Here is an 18,349-nt window from a genome sequence, read left to right as displayed (position 1 = left end):
ACGTGTAATTTGATATTTATATATATATTAATAGTAAAATACACCTAGACAGTGTATGTGTGTGTGTATATATATACTTACCGTATATACTCGAGTATAAGCCGACCCGAATATAAGCCGAGGCCCCTAATTTTACCCCAAAAAACTGGGAAAACTTATTGACTCGAGTATAAGACTAGGGTGGGAAATGCAGCAGCTACTGGTAAATTTCTAAATAAAATTAGATCCTAAAAAAATTATATTAATTGAATATTTATTTACAGTGTGTGTATATAATGAGTGCAGTGCGTGTATGAGTGCAGTGTGCGTGTATGAGTGCAGTGTGTGTGTGCGTATATATTAATTGAATATTTATTTCCAGTGTGTGTGAGTGCAGTGTGTGTGAGTGCAGTGTGTGTGAGTGCAGTGTGTGTATATGACTGAAGTGTGAGTGTGTGTGATGCAGTGTGTGTTTGTGTATGTGTTGGTGGGGGTGGGCATTTCATATATTATTAATTATTATTTTTTAAATTTTTTTATATTATTATTTTTTTTATATTATTATGTATTATTTAATTATTATTTTTTTAATATTTTTTTTGTATTATTATTTATTATTTAATTATTATTATTATTTTTTTAAATTATATTTAATTATTTTTTTTTTCGGCCCCCCTCCCTGCTTGATACATGGCAGGGAGGGGGGCTCCTTCCCTGGTGGTCCAGTGTCATTGGTAGTTCAGTGGGGGGGAGAGGGGCTGGCAGAGCTGTACTTACCTTTCCTGCAGCTCCTGTCAGCTCCCTCCTCCTCCGCGCGGTCTGTGCAGCTCCCTCTGTCAGCTCCCAGTGTAAGTCTCGCGATTGCCGCGGCTCTCGCGAGACTTACACTGGGAGCTGACCGAGGTGCTGAACGGACGGCGCGGAGGAGGAGAGAGCTGACAGGAGCTGCAGGAAAGGTAAGTACAGCTCTGCCAGCCCCCCTCTCCCCCCTGTCTGTATTATGGCAATGCAAATTGCCATAATACAGACTATAACTCGAGTATAAGCCGAGTTGGGGTTTTTCAGCACAAAAAATTTGCTGAAAAACTCGGCTTATACTCGAGTATGTATGTATGTGTGTATATGTGTATATATATATATATATATATATATATATATATATATATATAGTTTCAATGGACGGCAAGAGTTGCAAACAAATGGTCATATTGTGAAAACTATCAGGACTATGGCTTAGCTGTGGACATTTCTAGTGGCAGCAGGGATAGCTGAACGTTTTGATATAAGATTTGTGTAGGTGGGCTAGAAAATGAGGGAGTGGTGTCAGTTTAGAAATCATGTCCTGATTTTTCTGCTTTTGCCAGATCCCACTCTAGTTGTGAACATTTTGCCATTCATTCCTATGGGACCAATTTTGCCACAAGAACGACGATATTCCATGAACCATTTGGCGAAACGTTCTACAAAGTAATAGCAATCCAATCGGGAACAATCCGCACGTTTCGGTATATTTCTGTCTATGTAGTGTAAAAACTGTGGGAGGAGTTAGGGTGGCAAATTTGGCTATAATAAGAATAATAATATATATGTGAGATAACATTAAGTGGTCTTGCTATGCAAGAACACTTAATAATAATACTACCTACTGCAGCCATGTCATAATAATAATATTATTATTATTATTATTAAGTGTTTCCTGAATAGAAGATATTATAAAACAAAGTTGGTCTATTCCTGGCACTTAGTGTTCAGCACTGTGGATACTTGTTTCTCCCATCTCCTGGTGATTCTTGCACCTTCTTTTTCTGATGATGCATGTACACAATTTTGCATTTTCTGTGAGCACAAGAAAAGAAGGTAAAACATATTGCTTAGTTTTCAAATAGATAATGCGTGTGTATAGCATAATAGTTGGTAAATAGACATCTTATACTTAATTCCACAAAACGATAATCGAATTAGAAATTCAGCCAGTCTCGCTCTCACTGTTATATGAAGTATTTTAACTACTTGGTGTCTCGGTAAGCCAATAATTAGCTTATCTCATAAATGTGCATATCACCTGTGTAATCTATAAAGTCACTACTGCTAAATGTATGAACCCCTCCAAATACAATCTTGAATAAAACAAAACATGACAGTATTATTTTCAGCACTCTTCGTGTCCATTTATTTTAAAAGGCATTTACTGATGATCGTGTGGTCTTTTCGGTTGACAGAAGTCTCTTCAGGGTCATGCATTCCAGCAGTGACCATCGCCTGACCTTGAAATCTCCCCAGAGCGCAGAGATGCCCAAGGATACAAAGCAGATGACTGAAAAAATCTTGAAGCTGACTTTGGAGATAATCTGCGTGCTGACTGGAGAGGTGAGTGACTCCATCAATCCTCCTCCGAAAAGATTATCACTGCATGCACAGAGATATTGCTTGATCAATGGGTGTTCCTAACCAAGCAATATGGGGTAACAAAAAACATATGCTGGTTTAAACGATCAGCAGAAGAGGCTGTATCACTGAAAGCTGGTAATCTCTCATCCAATTTATTTTAATTGGATTTCTGATGGACTACACAGTCATTGTAATTCCTTAAACAAAGAATTGTTGGTGATTGACCAATGAACTTTCACATTTTAGGCCTATATAGCTAAAATAGAAAATATCAGTCGTGGTTATGGTTCCTGCACAGTAAGTAGTCCGTCTAATGGTCCCTTCCCTCACAGTAAATAGTCAGTCTAATTTGAAAAGTTTCTCTTTTTATCTAGGGTCTTTCGAGCGGTACTCCCTGCATCTGCTCCTCTTCTCTGAGAGCAAGGTTCTCCTGCTAGAGCTTCCATCATCTCTCCTGAGCTTAGCCCTCCTTAGATCGTCGGCTGATTGCTCTCAGCCAGTCAGCTAAGTTGTGTATTGCCGGGCTAAGATCAGGCAGAGAATGTTTGGCTCCCACTGTGGTATGAAGCGGGCCAATGGTAAGAAGTCAAACCATTCTAAAATAGTTAGACTGCTTACACTAAGAGGTGCCAGGACAATCCTGGAACCAAAACCACTACAGCACGATGTACTGGATATCGTGCTTGAAGTGTTTCTTTCATAACAAATAATATGAATGGAAGATAGTGCAAAGAAAATACATTTTAATTATTACTAGTCACTGGCTACATTTGGGGTGGTCTGTTTGTTAGTCCCTGATGCTGCTGTTGGAGAACTCAATGAAGATGTCACACACAAGTCGAAGTCTCCACCAGTGACCTGGATCCACATTTGCTGTCTAGTTACAGAATTTAGTTTGAGCCTTTATTTTCTCTAGTTTTGTGAAGGCAAGATGAGCTCTGGCAAGCGGTCATTAAAGAAGCACTTCAGAGAGCACTTCAGATTTATTTGTAATGTTTGAATGTACCTTTTGTTACTGTAGAGCTAAGGCCTGCACCATTCCTCTAGAAGAAACCAGTTAACCTACCTCGAATCCTGCAGTAAAACCATCTTCTTGGAGCAGTTCAGGTCCACCACTGGGAGATCCACACAAGGCTCATGCACGGTCATTGCCACAACCTGCCAGTTGTGTTTGTCAATTTTTTTTAGTGGAAAATAAGACCCAGAGGAAACACAAGCTTGAAGTACTTTAGGGTTCGGTATCTTCCTCTAAAGAGGAAACTGTTAATTCTCTTTAAATTTAAATCCATTAAAATTTTGTGAATTACCCTGAAATTTGTTGAACTTTCTTTTCACCTTTAGTATATTTCCTGTTGATTTAGTATTATTAATATGTACATAAAAAACGACATGGGGATGGTAAACTCTAGTGTTCTCTTGAGTTCTTCATCAAGGACCTACCTTTCTCATTACATTTGGTGTGTGACGAATCCCTATTGATTCCTATACAGTTATGTTTGTTGGTTTCTCTATATGCAGGACTATATCGTTGTAAAGAAGCCAGATGACAAAGTCAAAGAAAGTAGGAGCCCGCAACATGTTACAGAGAATGTCTGTAAAACCCAGAAATCAGTCTTGGACCCTACAGTAAAATCGTCTCCGTATAAGGATACCAAAAATAGAGTGCTAGAACCCGCTAGCCAAATGCTTGATGCACTGACCGAAGAGGTTAGTACTGTTTAACTGCTTGCTCAGCATGATCTTACGTTTAGGAGACCATTCAATAATTATCTGTTTCAGGTTCCTGTAAGGTGTGAGGATGTTGCTGTCATTTTCTCCATGGAGGAGTGGGAGTATTTAGAAGGTCACAAGGATCTTTACAAAGACGTGGTGGGGAAGAAAAATCAGCCTCTCAGTTCAGGGGGTAAGACGGTCTTTCATAATCTGTTCCTCTTGTCACAGATGCACGTTTAATGTTTTGCATTTCAGGAAACCACACCACCTATTTATGTAATTTAAAAGAGGAATGACTATCCATGGGAGAACTCTGAGGAAGTGATTAACACGAGACACACTCAGAAGAATGAATTTGTTTATTTCTATCCATTAAAAAATAATTTATAAAAATGTTGAGAAAACTAGGCATGCAGGGGAACGCACCAGTCCATTACAAGGCACACTGGAGAACCCACCAGTCCATTACGAGGCACACTGGAGATCACACCAGTCCATTAAAAGACACACTGGAGAACCCACCAGTCCATTACAAGACACACTGGATAACCTACCAGTCCATTACAAGACACACTGGAGAACCGACCAGTCCATTACAAGACACACTGGAGAACCTACCAGTCCATTACAAGACACACTGGAGAACCTACCAGTCCATTACAAGACACACTGGAGAACCTACCAGTCCATTACAAGACACACTGGAGAACCTACCAGTCCATTACAAGACACACTGGAGAACCTACCAGTCCATTACAAGACATACTGGAGAACCTACCAGTCCATTACAAGACACACTGGAGAACCTACCAGTCCATTACAAGACACACTGGAGAACCTACCAGTCCATTACAAGACACACTGGAGAACCTACCAGTCCATTACAAGACACACTGGAGAACCTACCAGTCCATTACAAGACACACTGGAGAACCTACCAGTCCATTACAAGACACACTGGAGAACCTACCAGTCCATTACAAGACACACTGGAGAACCTACCAGTCCATTACAAGACACACTGGAGAACCTACCAGTCCATTACATGACACACTGGAGAACCTACCAGTCCATTACAAGACACACTGGATAACCTACCAGTCCATTACAAGACACACTGGAGAACCTACCAGTCCATTACAAGACACACTGGAGAACCTACCAGTCCATTACAAGACACACTGGAGAACCTACCAGTCCATTACAAGACACACTGGAGAACCTACCAGTCCATTACAAGACACACTGGAGAACCCACCAGTCCATTACATGACACACTGTAGAACCCACCAGTCCATTACAAGACACACTGGATAATCTACCAGTCCATTACAAGACACACTGGATAACCCACCAGTCCTTTACGAGGCACACTGGATAACCCACCAGTCCTTTACGAGGCACACTGGATAACCCACCAGTCCTTTACGAGGCACACTGGATAACCCACCAGTCCTTTACGAGGCACACTGGATAACCCACCCATCATGAGGCACACTGGATAACCCACTATTATGAGGCACACTAAAGATCACACCAGGCCATTACAAGACACACTGGAGAACACACCAGGCCATTACAAGACACACTGCAGAACCCACAGGTCTAAGACATGGGACTCTGTCCTCCATGGAGTAAATAGCCCTCTATTTTTTTCTTTTTTTTTTATCAAACCATTTAGTAGTCGTTTGACACACACAAAGAAAGTGCTCTCCCTGGCACCATGGGACCACCCCTTTCTCAGCCGGTAGACAGAGAACAAGGGAAACGGGCCTAAAGAGCAATAGTGCTTATATTGCTTAGTGTTCCTTTTAGTTATATATGAATATATATTAATATAGTAAATAGTACCTTTAAGTTCCAAGGTCATAATTTCCTTTTATGCATAAGTAACCCTTTTTTATACCCCTTTTACAAGTGACATCGCTCACCATAGCAGCTGCTGATTGACACTGCACAAGGTCACCTAGTCTCTTGTCTATTACTCCCACATTCCTCATTAACCACAGCTCCAACTCAACCGCTTAGATAATATAAGATAATACTGCATTTAATCAGCCACTTACCTGCTCAGCCCCTAATGAATCCAGGAAGTCATTATGCAGTGAGGAAGTGTTGCTGCACTTTTCCATAAAACCTTACATAGAGGGTTTGAGCCCGTGAATGACTAGTGTAAGCCAGGACAAGAAACCATTAAAATCCCCTTGGGGTTATTCGCTAAGGTGAAAATTCTCAGGAATACAAAGGGAATTTAAAATTTAAGTTGAAAATAGCAAAACTGGAAACTAAATTGACTCGAAGTTTTTTACATTTCTACATTCTCTTTGAATTCCTCACATTTCTCATTTTAGTGCATTATCCTACTAGTGTACCCAGTTAAAGGGACACTCCAAACACCATGACAATACATACTCTTTACAATCATTACGGTGCAGGGAGCTGCGTGTTTCCTGTACCCTGTTTATTATATCTATTGTTAGGAATGAAAATGCTTTAGTATTATAATATTACATTCATAATGTGCAGCAACCATTCATTACTGCATGCTGGTATTTATTCCTGTGTACAGTGACACGTTGCTTCATTCATATAGTAACAAACATGCTATGTTGCGGAACAGGCTCTGATCGTGTGAACCTTAAAATGATAGAGGAGACAGAGGAGGACTTGGCGATCACTGCGGGAGGTGATCGTGATATTCTTCCAACAAAATCTTCTGGTGATACCTGCCCAGGCTCTAATCATGTGAGCCAGGAGATCATGAAGAAGAGCATGGATTTCGATTTGGATGTGAAAATCTCTGATGGTCCTCAAGTAGAGAGAGCTACAGATGATCCGTGCACAGGTCAGTCATCTAATCCCTTCAGATGGATGCAACGTGAGGGATAACCATAACTGCAAATCCTTCTAAACCAATGTCCCATTCAAGTTTAAACACAAGAGAAAGTGTGTATTTAAATCTGTTGCTTTGCTCTTTAGTTGTTAGCTCTGCATATGTGATCATATGCGCAAAAATGACTATCAATTGGGTTAGCCTGGCTTTGTGACTGGCCATTTTTCTCACTAAGCCTATACATTTTCTTGCAGTTCTGCCTTTGCAATGTATAGATCATTATACAAACTGTGCATTAGTAAAGTTGTGGGGATATTTATGGGATGATAATATTAAACAATCGAGAATTGCCCACTATTTCAATTCTCTTAGATCTTAGAGATCATGTAAGTGAAATGTATTCCATACAAATAAAATCACAATTTGTTATAAAAATAAATATAATTTATTGTGACAAATAATTAGGCAGCATGCATGATAATAATCAGTGAATATTTTAGTATAACATGAATATGCAATACAATGGCATGGCTATACACGTTCAATGGCTAACAGCATCAATTGTCAAGACAAGATTTATGAGGTACTTCAGACAGAAAGTAAAACTTCACACACAGTGCAGCGAAGAGTCGTAAAACCTTGGCTAACAGTTAACTGAATAACCCTTTCAATGCTGGCTAGATCCTCCTAGGCATATAATATCCTATTCTTATGTAATTTTCAAATAAAATAACATTTAAACCAGCTCATTAATCATTACCTGGAACCATCCAATAAGAATAATCTACCAGATTCTATAAGCCGAATTTTAATTTGCCTAAAAAGATATCTTATCTTATTTTAGAGCAAATCAATACATCTGGATAAAAACATTGGTATGCTAACACGTGATAACACATCAATATATAATTATTCTTAATTCCACCTGCAGAATGCAATGTTTATAACTATATATTCTTTAGTTAACTAAGATTTCGAAATATTGAAACCTGACCGTGATTTATCCAGTCATATATCATGCTATAGATAGTTATATTTTTAATTAAATAAAACCAGCATAATTACCTGTTAAGTAGATGTTCTCATCAGATGAGTAGGTAGTCCCAGGATTGGTTGTATGCGTGTATGATTGATTGAATGGAGGTGTGTAAGTAATAGTGAAAAATAGTGTTGCTTAGAAAGTAAGATTAAAATTCTAAGTGTTTCTTGAGTGGGTGTGTGTATCAGAATATAGAATGAATACTTTTTCTGCTCTGCACAGTTACGTGACAAAGGAGGCAGATATTTGAGATAGGCATCTTTTGTTACAAACCAAGTACCCGTATATACTCGAGTATAAGTCGACCCGCATATAAGTCGAGACACCTAATTTTACCCCAAAAAACTGGGAAAGCTTATTGACTCGAGTATAAGACTAGGGTGGAAAATGCAGCAGCTACTGGTAAATTTCTAAATAAAATTAGATCTCCAAAAAATTATGTTAATTAAATATTTATTTACAGTGTGTGTGTATATAATGCAGTGTGTATGTGATGCAGAGCCTTGGTGGGGGGTGGGCATTTTTATTATTTTTTAAAATTATTATTTTTTTTATATTTATATTATTAAGATTTTTATTTTAATATTTAAATTTGTATTTATTTATTTTCGTCCCCCCTCCCTGCTTGTTAGCTGGCCAGGGAGGGGGGCTCTCATTCCCTGGTGGTCCAGTGGATGGGCTGTGTAGGAGGGGGGCTGGCAGCGAGCTGTAACTTACCTTTCCTGCGTTCCGATCAGCTCCACTGTAAGTCTCGCGGTGTGAGTGCCGCACGGAGCATTGCCACGGTAACCCGTGGCAACGCTCTGACCCGCGGCTCTCGCGAGATTTACAGTGGGAGCTGACCGTCACGGAGGAGAAGGGAGCTGACAGGAGCTGCAGGAAAGGTTCGTTACAGCTCGCTGCCATCCCCCAACAGGACCGCCGGGCTTGTAATGAGCCTGGCAGTCCTGGTCTGTATTATGGCAATGTAAGTTGCCATAATACAGACATTGACTCGAGTATAAATCGAGTGGGGGGTTTTCAGCACAAAAAATGTGCTGAAAAACTCGACTTATACTCGAGTATATACGGTAATAATGCAAACATATGATCCTGCCGACCTAGCAGTAATTATTACTCGATCGCTTGTGGCAGCTTCTGTTTTGTAAAAATACTGATTGTGAGGCACAGACAATGTAAGGTTAAATGGTAGTTTAATGTATTGAACAGATTGTGATACTGTGAATCCTGAAATTATGGCAAGAAAGGAGATTACATGTCCGCAAAGGAAACAAGATAATCTCGATCATCAGAAGAAATCAAACCGCCATGACAAGTGTGCAGGTCAGTCATATACACACTCTGTAACACAGTTACTGTATAATAATATCTTACACACAGTGTGCAGGCAGTGATATACACACCCACTGCTAACACACTGACACACACACTGTGACACAGAACCACTGAGACACTTACTGTATATTAATATCTTACACACAGTGTGCATGCAGTGATATACACACCCTCTGCTAACACACTGACACACTGTGACACAGAACTACTGAGACACTTACTGTATATTATCTTACACACAGTGTGCAGGCAGTGAAATACACACCCTCTGCTAACACACTAACACACACTGTGACACAAAACTACTGAGACACTTACTGTATATTAATATCTTACACACAGTGTGCAGGCAGTGAAATACACACCCTCTGCTAACACACTGACACACACTGTGACACAGAACTACTGAGACACTTACTGTATATTAATATCTTACACACAGTGTGCAGGCAGTGATATACACACCCTCTGCTAACACACTGACACACACTGTGACACAGAACTACTGAGACACTTACTGTATATTAATATCTTACACACAGTGTGCAGGCAGTGAAATACACACCCTCTGCTAACACACTGACACACACTGTGACACAGAACTACTGAGACACTTACTGTATATTAATATCTTACACACAGTGTGCAGGCAGTGATATACACGCCCTCTGCTAACACACTGACACACACTGTGACACAGAACTACTGAGACACTTACTGTATATTAATATCTTACACACCGTGTGCAGGCAGTGATATACACACCCTCTGCTAACACACTGACACACACACTGTGACACAGAACTACTGAGACACTTACTGTATATTAATGTCTTACACACAGTGTGCAGGCAGTGATATACACACCCTCTGCTAACACACTGACACACACTGTGACACAGAACCACTGAGACACTTACTGTATATTAATATCTTACACACAGTGTGCAGGCAGTGATATACACACCCACTGCTAACACACTGACACACACACTGTGACACAGAACTATTGAGACACTTACTGTATATTAATATCTTACACACAGTGTGCAGACAGTGATATACACACCCTCTGCTAACACACTGTGACACAGAACCACTGAGACACTTACTGTATATTAATATCTTACACACAGTGTGCAGGCAGTGATATACACACCCTCTGCCAACACACTGACACACACACTGTGACACAGAACCACTGAGACACTTACGGTATATTAATATCTTACACACAGTGTGCGGGCAGTGATATACACACCCACTGCTAACACACTGACACACACACTGTGACACAGAACTACTGAGACACTTACTGTATATTAATATTTTACACACAGTGTGCAGACAGTGATACACACACCCTCTGCTAACACACTGACACACCCTGTGACACAGAACTACTGAGACACTTACTGTATATTAATATCTTACACACAGTGTTCAGGCAGTGATATACACACCCTCTGCTAACACACTGACACAGAACCACTGAGACACTTACTGTATGTTAATATCTTACACACCGTGTGCAGGCAGTGATATACACACCCTCTGCTAACACACTGACACACACTGTGACACAGAACTACTGAGACACTTACTGTATATTAATATCTTACACACCGTGTGCAGGCAGTGATATACACACCCTCTGCTAACACACTGACACACACTATGACACAGAACCACTGAGACACTTACTGTATGTTAATATCTTACACACCGTGTGCAGGCAGTGATATGCACACCCTCTGCTAACACACTGACACACACTGTGACACAGAACCACTGAGACACTTACTGTATATTAATATCTTACACACAGTGTGCAGGCAGTGATATACACACCCTCTGCTAACACACACTGTGACACAGAACTACTGAGACACTTACTGAATGTTAATATTGAAAGAATTATGTATTAAACTGCACCAATTACTGTGTTCCTTGACAGCAGGTGGATCCAGTGATGTCACTAGTATGGAAGCCAGTCAGATCACTCCTTTTTCGCTGCAATATATAGACGACGGTAACAGGAGCGCAAAAGATTACCAGGTTCTAAACAAACCTTGATTACTCCTCACACAACACTCCACCGCCAGATATTCATTCATTCTATTTCTTTTACAGTGTACTTCATCTCAATACAGATACTTGCCATTATCCAGCCTTGAAAGCAATGTTCATGTAATGCTTTTACCACCACAATCGGTCCATTTACCATTTTCTAGAAAATATGGTGCAAATTATTTCTTTTAAACATATTTTTGACATAAAAGCTATATAGAACATTCCTTAGACCAGTTTAGAATGTTCTCGTTCCCATAAATATAGCATGCCACAGAATTCTAAATTGTCGATGATTGTGACTCATGCAGTGTTACTTTAAATCTTTGTACAACAGTCGCTGCGAGATAAGATATTTCAGCCATCCTGTAAAGAGGAGGAAACGCCTATAGAGATCAGCTCAGGTGAGTCGCTGTTTTAGGTCAATGTTTCGTTTGTAGGATGAAAGAGTCATGTTTGGTTGTAATGATAATGAAAGCATCTACTTCTGACAAGCTTAGTAATGTTACGTGCTTTCCTATTGATATTCAGCAACAAAGAGATTACTAGCTGTCATTTAGCAAATATTCAGTATATAATGGCAAAGGAGACTTACAGCATAAAAAACAAAAAAACACTCAGGTGAAATGACAAACTTGCTTAGAAACCATTAAATAGAAGTAACTAAGAATTGTAACTTTCGTAACTTTTACAGGATGTCTGAATTTTAGAAACATTATGTACATTGATGCCTAGTCTGTCTAGACTGCATGCTTGGTCTCTCATAGAGATTTGGTTTCATGGAACAAAAAGACAAACTGATGCAGTGTCTGAGCGCATGGATGTCCGATGTGAATGGTTGCGGACGGATGTCCGATGTGAATGGTTGCGGACGGATGTCCGATGTGAATGGTTGCGGACGGATGTCCGATGTGAATGGTTGCGGACGGATGTCCGATGTGAATGGTTGCGGACGGATGTCCGATGTGAATGGTTGCGGACGGATGTCCGATGTGAATGGTTGCGGACGGATGTCCGATGTGAATGGTTGCGGACGGATGTCCGATGTGAATGGTTGCGGACGGATGTCCGATGTGAATGGTTGCGGACGGATGTCCGATGTGAATGGTTGCGGACGGATGTCCGATGTGAATGGTTGCGGACGGATGTCCGATGTGAATGGTTGCGGACGGATGTCCGATGTGAATGGTTGCGGACGGATGTCCGATGTGAATGGTTGCGGTGGTCCATTGATTTTCTCCCATTATTTGTTTCCTACAGATGGTTCATATACAAATAAAACAGAAGCCGATCATCGTTTGGTACAGGATTGTTTAACGAAAAATGACCCTATTCTACAGGAATCTCCGGTACAAAGCTTAAACCTTAATGTGACTGTATTGTCTCATGATACGTTAACCATTTTAAGTTAAACCATATTGGTATTGGTTTAAAACCTCCCCCACCCCATGTCTGCATGTGAGGAAAGACAATATCTAGAGAGAGTCCAGGTCACACGATACAGTCTATAAGGAATGGGGACAGGTGAAACTACGGTATAGAGAGAGCAAGCCCAGGTCACACGCTACAGTCTATATGGAATGGGGAAAGGTGAAACTACGGTATAGAGAGAGCGAGCCCAGGTCACACGCTACAGTCTATAAGGAATGGGGAAAGGTGAAACTACGGTATAGCGAGAGCGAGCCCAGGTCACACGCTAAAGTATAAAAGGAATGGGGAAAGGTGAAACTATTACTATAACGTTTTATTGATCAAAGCATTTAAAAAAAATTAAAAGCAATATTAACAAACCAAAAGACATGCAATGTATGAGACCTGCTTGTGTAAACTGGATAAATTATTTTCCTTATTTTTATTTTTATTTTTTTTAAAGATCCCCTTTTCCTTTGTATCCAAAACCAATAGGATATTTTTTCATATCTGTGATCACTTTACATAACTAAATAAAAGCAAGGACAAGGTCCTTGCACCATAACCACTACTGTAAGATAAATTGTTAATGTTTAGTGGTGTTTGTCCTTAAATTCTGTTAGAACCGTTAGAAATATGGAAATGAAAATATAATGAATTGTGCAAGGGAGTAACTAATAACAAAGTAAAATATCACACAAATATATTGACCATTTATTAAATAACTTCTACATAGGCTCACCTGGTGTCAATAAACAATGGAGCACTTAGCACACCAACAAAACATGGAGTAATCACGTTGGGAAATATTGAGAACTATTGGGAGATAATTATCATGCAAGTCCGGATCAAATGGATATTCCCAGGAAGGTGTTAATTTGGGAAGGTGATATGTACACCTTCCCTAATGTAATGGTGATTTAAATCAAGGACAGGTTTGTAAAGGGGAGTTATTGGGCAAAGTTAAATTACGGAGGCAATTTCCATGAAAACCAATGGAATATAATGTGTTGATTCTTCAAATCGTAGAACTTTGGCAAAACATTCAATGTATAGGCTAGAGATTGTAGACATGCCAGTAACACAAGGCTATTTATGATGAGTACCACATTGCCATTAGTACACACGATTATTTGTGCCGCCTACTACATAACATTATTGTCTGAATGTAACACACGGCACCTATCACAGCTGATGGTCTTTATTACAGATGGAGCAGGACGATGGTATATTTCATTTACAGTGTAAGGAGGAGAATATTTCTATAGAGATCAGCCCAGGTGAGCGAGAGATAAGAATAACTGTAAATATCATCAAGGTGTCCTTATGTTATTCATCCTATTATAAAACAGTCACGTGTTTTGTCATTTTTAGTATGTTTTTTTTTTTTAAATGGTTTGCTATACTTAATAATACAACTGAAAACCCAAAAAAGGTACAATAATTGGAGGTTTAGTTTGTCACCACACACACTTCCACCTTCACGTTTGTCATTTCGTCCTTGGTGGATGGTCTGCGAAGTAAAGGAAAAATAAATGTCCTGAGTTGTTATTAGTACACAAAGTTTGAAGATATCTGCCATATTAATTAATTTATTAAGGCTAATAATAGAATGAAAAATTAATGACTGGTCTATAGAATTACTAAAACAAGCATTTTATTTGAATTGACAACAATACTCATGTATTTTTATGTTTGTATCTGTTTTTGCTTCGAATGGTCCTTGTTTTGTCTCATAATGTCTGCCTAACACTATTTTAATTTGCTCTTTTACAGGTGTATCTATGAGCTTGGACTCCCTATCTCAAGGACACAATTTTCCTCCTGAATGTCTGATGAATGATACCAGCCTTGGCAAAAAACATCCCAAAATTAAACGCAATTGTCAAAATGTATCAAAACAGGGTAGAAGTAATTTGGAAGACTCTGCTTTACGTCATAGATGGGTCAGCAAAGCCCCACAAGGAGAACTTTCTGCGTTAACATATTCTTCTAATCCCATTATCAAGTTCACAATAGGAGCCACTAAGGATCCCCAAGGAAATGTTCAAAAACACCTGGACTATGAATGTGTTGAGTGCGGGGCCATATTTGCTAATGAATTCCTGCTTGGGTGTCACCAAAGATCCCATTGTACAGACTATCAAGGTTGTTTAACAGGTAGTTCAGATTTCATGGAGCTTCAGGATAGTTCTCGTAAACCTTCAGATCAATATGAGGATGTCTGCACAGGAATGAACCAATATGCATGTCCTGATTGTGGGAAATGTTTCAATGAGAGTTCCTATCTTCTTGAACATCAAAGGGTTCACATGGGGGAAAGGCCATTTGCTTGCCTTGAATGTGGGAAGTGTTTTCGGAAAAAGCGAAGTCTCATTATCCACCAGAGAATCCACACAGGCGAGAGACCATTTTCATGTCCTGAATGTCAAAAAACTTTTACACAGGTTTCAACGCTTCTTTCACATCGGAGAATTCACACTGGAGAGAAACCATTTTCTTGCTCAGATTGCGGCAAATGTTTTAAAGACAAGTCATCGCTTGTTAGGCATCACCGAATTCATACAGGGGAAAAACCCTTTACCTGCTCTGAATGTGGAAGAAGTTTCAACCAGATCACCCATCTTGTAACCCATCAGACCATATACAAAGGTGAATGTGGAAAACACTTATTATTTAGGTCAAAACATGTATCGACTCCAAAAATCCATAGAGCAAAGAGTCAGTATGTTTGTTCAGACTGTGGCAAGTGTTTCAGCCACAACTCCTATCTTATTGTCCATCAGCGAATTCATACAGGAGAAAAACCATTTTTGTGCTCAGATTGTGGTAAATCTTTCAGGAAAAACAGAAGTCTTGTGATCCATCGAAGAACGCACACTGGAGAGAAACCATTCACCTGTTCGGACTGTGGAAAGTGCTTCACACAAGTGTCAAGCCTACTCTCTCATCGCAGAATTCACACTGGCGAGAAACCCTTTTCATGTTCTGATTGTGGAAAATCTTTTAAAGACAAATCATCTGTTGTCCGACATTACAGGATTCATACAGGAGAGAAACCATTCACATGCTCTGAATGTGGCAAAAGTTTTTCTCAAGTGGCACATCTTGTCACACATCAGAAAATTCATGCAAGAGAGAAATCATGAGGTTATTTTTAGTTATTTTTTATTATTTTGATTGCATAATGGTTTTGTTAGGAATCAATTCATGAAGACAGAGGACCGGACGTAATTATACAATTTTTGATAAACCTCTGGGTGGTGTCATTGATGGTTACTAGTCCCCTACTAGGAGGTTTTTGTCAGCATTTGATAGCATAATTTTGGCAAATTAGTCCATAGAAATTTAAAACTATAAAACTTCTATAGCCATCCTGCTGAGCTAACTAGAAACATAAAGCCATGTTTAACCCCTTAAGGACCAAACTTCTGGAATAAAATTACACAGTGTCGATGTTTTGGCCTCTGGGGCTTTTATAAAGATAACAGCCTCAGAGGCTGAAACATCGACATTACGTTATAATTGTTTAATCTATTTTTCACGCAAGTCCTCTCTTGCTCATGCTCTCCCTTTCTGCAGACAAAATAATTGGCAAGTCTTTTAAAAAAATTACTATTAAGTTGTGCTGTTTTTTATTTCATCGTTGTTAGTCTTCAAGGTACTTGGTTACAGACATAGAACAGATAAAATATTTGCCCTTTATATGCTCAATATAAACGCCACAGACACCGTGTCAGATGGGTATTGTTAAACCTCCCCATCAAAACCTGCAAGACTTTGCTGTCTTTGTCCATGCATTCCGAAGGTATTATCATTAATGAATTAGGTATTTTCTTTATGAAAAGGTTCTTTTGAATGGTGCAAAAAAAAAAAAAGCCATAGTACTGCTCCAACCACTGTGTATTGTGTGGATGTTCTACCACTTTTAGTATTGGATTGCTCATTTAACTTGTTTTCTGAATTATTGTATCCATCAAAAACCAAGAAAGACACCCGCAAACAGGCCATAGCTCACATAGCGTCTTCTTAATGAAAGAGGAAAAAAATATCTTTATTACAAACTTTTAAATTAATAATATATATATATATATATATATGGGGTTATTCACTAGACTAGGTTTAAAATTGGCAGGCAAAGTGAATTTCAAATTATTTTTTTTTTTAATTCTTTATTTTTGAGGTGCTTATGCATATAACAGTCGCTCGTGAGGTACCCCAACGGCAATCCTCCAGCGTGTCTTATTAATCTGGTACATTGAAGTATTTGAGAAAAACATGCACACTTTTTATATTTGGATAAAGGTTAACAAGATTAGCGTAATTTAGTTACTATATATAGCATGAGTCTAGTGTTGCCACGCCATCAGGGGCTCGCCAGTTTGCAAAACACGAAAAAACAATATCAAGGCTAACAATAACAGTTGTGATAAGTTGGGTACAAAAATTTCGCCTGATAGTTTACGCTAGGCGTTAGTGGGGTAACTGGCATAAGTGGGTGTCTTATTGTAGGTCGGACCGTCGTTGGTTAGTTAAAGCAGCCGAGGCACTGGGACAGGCTAATAGACTGACCGACCAAGTGCTTGCGAGTTGCCAGTGCCTCTTGCGTAATCTGCTAAATGGAAGCACAGTGGTGGTGGTTAGAGATAAAGGAGTGAGCCGGAAGGAGTTCCCTAGGCACAAATAATTGGGATATACATGTCAGAGCTGAGAGTTAAAGCAGTATTAATGTCATTATCCCTTCAATGCACCCAGGCTTATTCGCAGGCTTTACCCCACCCCCACTTTTGCTTTCAGGGTCCCAAGCGGAGGCTGTGTCCCGGGTATGTAACAAGCTGGTTTGAGCGTCAGCTTAAATTAACAGATTATATCACAGTCCAGAGCTATATAAATTGTTGTAGCTAGCCATAGTGTGAGTTGGCATGTGTATACAATGGGCTAGTTACGTTTAGCAGTGTCCAAGTAGGGTTGTCAGGGCTCAGATCAGTGTCAGGCTTCAGGCGATGGGCTGTTAAATGTGTTGTCCGCCGTCCTCAGCCTATGCCCCGTGCATGCCATAGTGGAGAGTCCGCTTCCAGGTCTATGGCCCTGCGCTTGTCATGCCGCTTACCCCAGGCTTGAGTCGGGATCCGGTTCCCGCAGGTCCGGCTGCATGCGGTTCCTCTGCCGGAGTCTTGGTGTGGTGCGGTGCAAGCTTGATCTGGAAGCTTCATCCTCCGGAGGTGCGAGGTGTGCTCCGGGGTACTCCCCCTTGCGGTTCTTTGCCCGGGAGTGCGGCGCTGGTTTTTTGTCGCCTTTGCGTACCGGTAAGTGCCAGGGGGTCTATTGTGTTGCCTCTGTTTGTGTAGGGTGCGTGGTGTGGAGGTTACTTGCTTTGCGGGTCGATGGGTATTAGGAGGTGAGTCCTGCGATGAGCTATCGCCCTGCACCCTCTCCTCATGTTGCTTGTGCCTGTCAGCGAGTTTGAGCCAGAAGTTGGCGAAGATTTCGTCCAGGCGCCTCATGGAGGTCTCTAGGCTGCCGTCACATGGCGCGTCCGCCATTTTAGGGTGGTTGATTGGGAGGCCTCAGAGTGCGAGGGC

The 18,349-nt window shown here is 40.2% G+C and overlaps 1 protein-coding gene across 1 annotated transcript in view; it reads left to right on the top strand.

Moving 5' to 3' along the window:
* Positions 1–16,370, top strand: part of LOC134572697 (zinc finger protein 3 homolog) — a 23,060-nt gene extending 6,690 nt beyond the window's left edge. The window contains exons 2-11 of the mRNA XM_063431811.1: positions 2,199–2,346; positions 3,886–4,074; positions 4,147–4,270; positions 6,701–6,925; positions 9,162–9,275; positions 11,245–11,345; positions 11,695–11,761; positions 12,618–12,706; positions 13,978–14,047; positions 14,544–16,370. Of these exons, the coding sequence (XP_063287881.1) occupies positions 2,215–2,346; positions 3,886–4,074; positions 4,147–4,270; positions 6,701–6,925; positions 9,162–9,275; positions 11,245–11,345; positions 11,695–11,761; positions 12,618–12,706; positions 13,978–14,047; positions 14,544–15,916 (2,484 nt within the window). The 5' untranslated portion in view covers positions 2,199–2,214 and the 3' untranslated portion in view covers positions 15,917–16,370. The remainder of the gene's footprint in view (positions 1–2,198; positions 2,347–3,885; positions 4,075–4,146; positions 4,271–6,700; positions 6,926–9,161; positions 9,276–11,244; positions 11,346–11,694; positions 11,762–12,617; positions 12,707–13,977; positions 14,048–14,543) is intronic.
* The last annotated feature ends 1,979 nt before the right edge of the window (positions 16,371–18,349 follow it).

This window comes from Pelobates fuscus, chromosome 1, assembly GCF_036172605.1.
Source record: "Pelobates fuscus isolate aPelFus1 chromosome 1, aPelFus1.pri, whole genome shotgun sequence".
NCBI lineage: Eukaryota > Metazoa > Chordata > Amphibia > Anura > Pelobatidae > Pelobates > Pelobates fuscus.
The sequence above is the reverse complement of the archived record's forward strand: the minus strand, read 5'-3'. Positions and strand labels throughout refer to the sequence as shown.